This window comes from Octopus bimaculoides, chromosome 5 (genome assembly GCF_001194135.2).
Source record: "Octopus bimaculoides isolate UCB-OBI-ISO-001 chromosome 5, ASM119413v2, whole genome shotgun sequence".
In the NCBI taxonomy this organism is placed as follows: Eukaryota; Metazoa; Mollusca; class Cephalopoda; order Octopoda; family Octopodidae; genus Octopus; species Octopus bimaculoides.
Genome location: NC_068985.1, coordinates 122,407,492 through 122,411,014, shown reverse-complemented (window position 1 = coordinate 122,411,014; position 3,523 = coordinate 122,407,492). Strand labels below are relative to the sequence as shown.

The 3,523-nt window shown below is 41.4% G+C and overlaps 1 protein-coding gene across 1 annotated transcript; it reads right to left on the bottom strand.

Annotated features, from left to right (window-relative positions):
- Window positions 1–2,114: 2,114 nt before the first annotated feature.
- Window positions 2,115–2,615, bottom strand: LOC106880929 (uncharacterized). The gene has a single exon (XM_014931101.1). The coding sequence runs from the start codon at window positions 2,613–2,615 to the stop codon at window positions 2,115–2,117; it is 501 nt and encodes a 166-aa protein (XP_014786587.1).
- Between the last annotated feature and the right edge of the window lie 908 nt (window positions 2,616–3,523).

Sequence of the window (3,523 nt, the reverse complement as noted above, 5' to 3'; positions counted from 1 at the left end):
AAAGTGTCAGAAGTAATGGAGATTAAATACGCTTTACACCGCTTAAACTGCCAAAGGAACCGCTTAAACTGCCAAAGGAGTAACTGTAAACAGCTGAATACTTGTCAGTGATTGGTTGAAATTATCGAAATAAGACAATTTTTTACATGAAATAACTTCGAATACAAAAAATTTTTTCTGTTCTATAACACAAAATAGATAAGTATACGAAGTTTGAAAGTCTTTCGGTACCAAAAACACTACATAAAACATAAATGAAAACTGGTGCCCCCGTTTTGAACTAGATCCCACCTGACGTCTCGCCGGCGTCTGGTGCAAACTGATAGCAGCCGGTCAGGATTCTGTATTTATTGATTTTTTTTTCTCTCCTCGGCGTTACGGGCGACGACATCCGGGTTTGCAGGCGAATTCCAGAGACTTGTAAAAATGACACTGTTGATGAGATTGAACGAGCGGCTTTTACGGTACACATTCAAACTTGTTGACAACAAAATCGAAAAAGGAGAATCAAACTAATTGAGATATAAAGTTGAGGATTTAAGAAAATTCGGTATTTGCCTCTGTAGTATGTGATGTTGTAAAAGTAGTAATAACAGTACACTAGCATGGGATGAGTGTGAGAGACAAGAAGAGTTGAGATCACAGAGGATGTGGACATCTTACTTCGGAGAACGATGAAGTAAAACAGATGTCCTCAATGCAGGAAGGGATATGGTTGAAGATGTTTGAAAAGCGGTAGAGAGCACTGACATAGAGGAAGACTAGGATTGCGCTTCTACACATACAGACATCCCACATCACACAAAAAAAGACACATTGAAGTTGCTCATCAACTTGATAACAGACGTACTGTCCCATCACTCTTCCTTGGGATTTATTTGTTTGTTTCTTTTTAATTTTAAGATAATTTTCAGTCTGCCTGAAGATTTGCCAGAACTTGTTTGTTTAAAAAATTGAATCTCTGAAGCTATATTGAAATATTTAGAACTGTAAGCATTCAGGCTGCATTCCCGACTGGTACTTATTGTTATCGCGTTCTCGCGGCGCTATAATACCCTCTACATATTTGTAAATACCGAAAACAAATGACACTGGATTCTTCTCCTTTTTTAATATCCGTGGATTCTGATCCAACCTGTACCCGCTACGTCCTATTCTTCTCCAGGACACAGATCCTTATCCATCTCTGTTGCCCATGCTATTCTTTTTACTCCAGTTCATTCTAAAATGCGGTGTCTGGTCATGCGTAGTTTCCATTTATATACCTTTCACGCCTGGATGTCAGCTACTTAGCTTCAAATGTCCTTCCTCTCACTCTTCAAAATACATATGCTTCCTATACCGCTTTTTTAATTCCTCGTACAACCAACAACTCTTCAACTATTTCTCTTCCTGCATCAAGGACTTGTGTCACACTTCACTTCTCTGAAGTCATCGTCTTCACTGACTTCAATACTCACATCTCTTCTTTCAGCCCAAAGAAATAATGCCGGTACAAAAACAGAATCGTTTGAAATTCTAAACTCTTTGTATCAATAAGTGCCATCTTTTCACACAGCCTTGATCGACACACAGTACTTCAAACATTTCCGATCGCTTTCTCACCTTCAAATTCAGCCTCTATCACTAATGCCCATATCGGATAGTCCGACATTGCTTTATCTCGATTATCCACCTCACTTCTACATAACACACCCATCTTCCATATCTTATGGCACCTCACGTCAGCTGCCTGGTCGAAGATGAGCTAGCTGTATATTAACAAAGCCTGGTGCACTTGTCTTTCATCCTTGGATCGTCAGAAACAGCTAGGTGAATGACTGATACCATCCTCTTACATACCACACAACCAAAACTCATAACCCCAAAGTCTTTCAAGTGGTTCACCCATAGCTGCACTGCAGTAGTTCATGAAACGAACATGGCCTTCTGCGCATGGAGAAAATCACGTACTCCTACAAAATGGACAACTTTTACTCAGTACCGCAACTGTTGCAAAGCCATCATCTGAAGCGCGACGGATTGCTTCGTGCGTGGCGTAGCTCACAAGCTTTCCCACTTCCCAAAAATTAACTGATCCTTTAAGTGCCTTACCTAAAAGACTTCTGTCACCTTTAGAACTTCTTCATTTCACTTCTGGATATGACTTCTTCTCGTTCGATGCCCAGCAACGCGAGGTCACGGAGCCTTCCTTGTGTCATAGAAGCTCGCAGGGGGGACATGATCAGGTTCAGCTTGTTGAAGGATCTCTTGCAACCAGCAATGGAAACAGCTACTGTCAGCAGAATCTGTATCGCAACGCGAAGGTTAGGGAACACACTTTCATCTTCATATTGGACGATAAATTGGAGAAGCTCCTCAGGATTTGATATTTGGAGGTGTTCGCGACCTGCAAGTAGCATTCTGCAATCGAGGATTTCTTCGAAAAGTTCGGTTGCATCGATATCGTTGCTGTAGACGTTTCCAAAGGTATTGCAACGTGTCCGGAGATCCGCAAAACTGCCATTACGCAGAAACTGGACATCGATAATGAAGCCAAATTTAGCGTCAAGATCGTGCAACCGGAAAAACCTCGCGTTCATTTCTTTAAGAAGACGGTCGACGGCCACATGCATTGTTTTTCGCATGTTATTTATTTTGCTGTTAGCTCAGCGTTGATGGAAACATCGTGAATGACACGTTGAGATCTTCGACATGGCTTGACGTCAACCTGCCACCTTCTGCAAATGCTCAGTCCTTCTTCGAGTGAATCAGCCACTTAAACGTCTCTGGAAGCGATAAAATAGTAGAGACCTTTTCAAGTCGAAAGATGCATCATTGAAATCCATTGTCGGATCCTGAAGCCTCTTTTGAAAACGATCGATCCGTGTGAGGACACTATTCCAGAAACCAAACAATGCGAATAATTCGTAATGGAGTATACGGTTAAATAGCAAGATAGCATCGTTCCGTGTCTCAGTTGCCTCGTTTTCATCGTCGACGATGCTTTGAAGAACTTGTAGAATTTCATCGAGGTAGTTTCTTACGTTTTTAACGGCATCCATCCGAACAGCAATATATTAGAACCTGTGCAGTGTGTTGTTGCTGTGTGGAGATGTTGTTGACGACGTTGGTGAGAGACAAAGATGGCGGTCGCTGTAATGTGGTCAGTGGTTAGACAGAAGGTCCGGAACCAACAGACTCCGAGACTATATATATATATACGCGCGCACACACACACACACACACACAGACAAACAGATAGATAGTTGAAGAAATGTGTTACCGTTTAATTTGTGTCAATATTAAAGGGTAACCCAAAAGTCACACTCTTTTAAATAGTTGTGTGATATGCATGTATGTCTGTAATGTATACGTTTATAACTGCTAATTCATTTATGCGTAAAGTCGATGTTTCATCCCATAGCTATTCGGGATTTCACGCAAAGCAATCAGACTGCAGATGAATGAATCATCGACTTTTCACAACACCCCAATACGCACATCTCTCTCTCTCTCTCTCTCTCTCTCTCTCTCTCTCTCT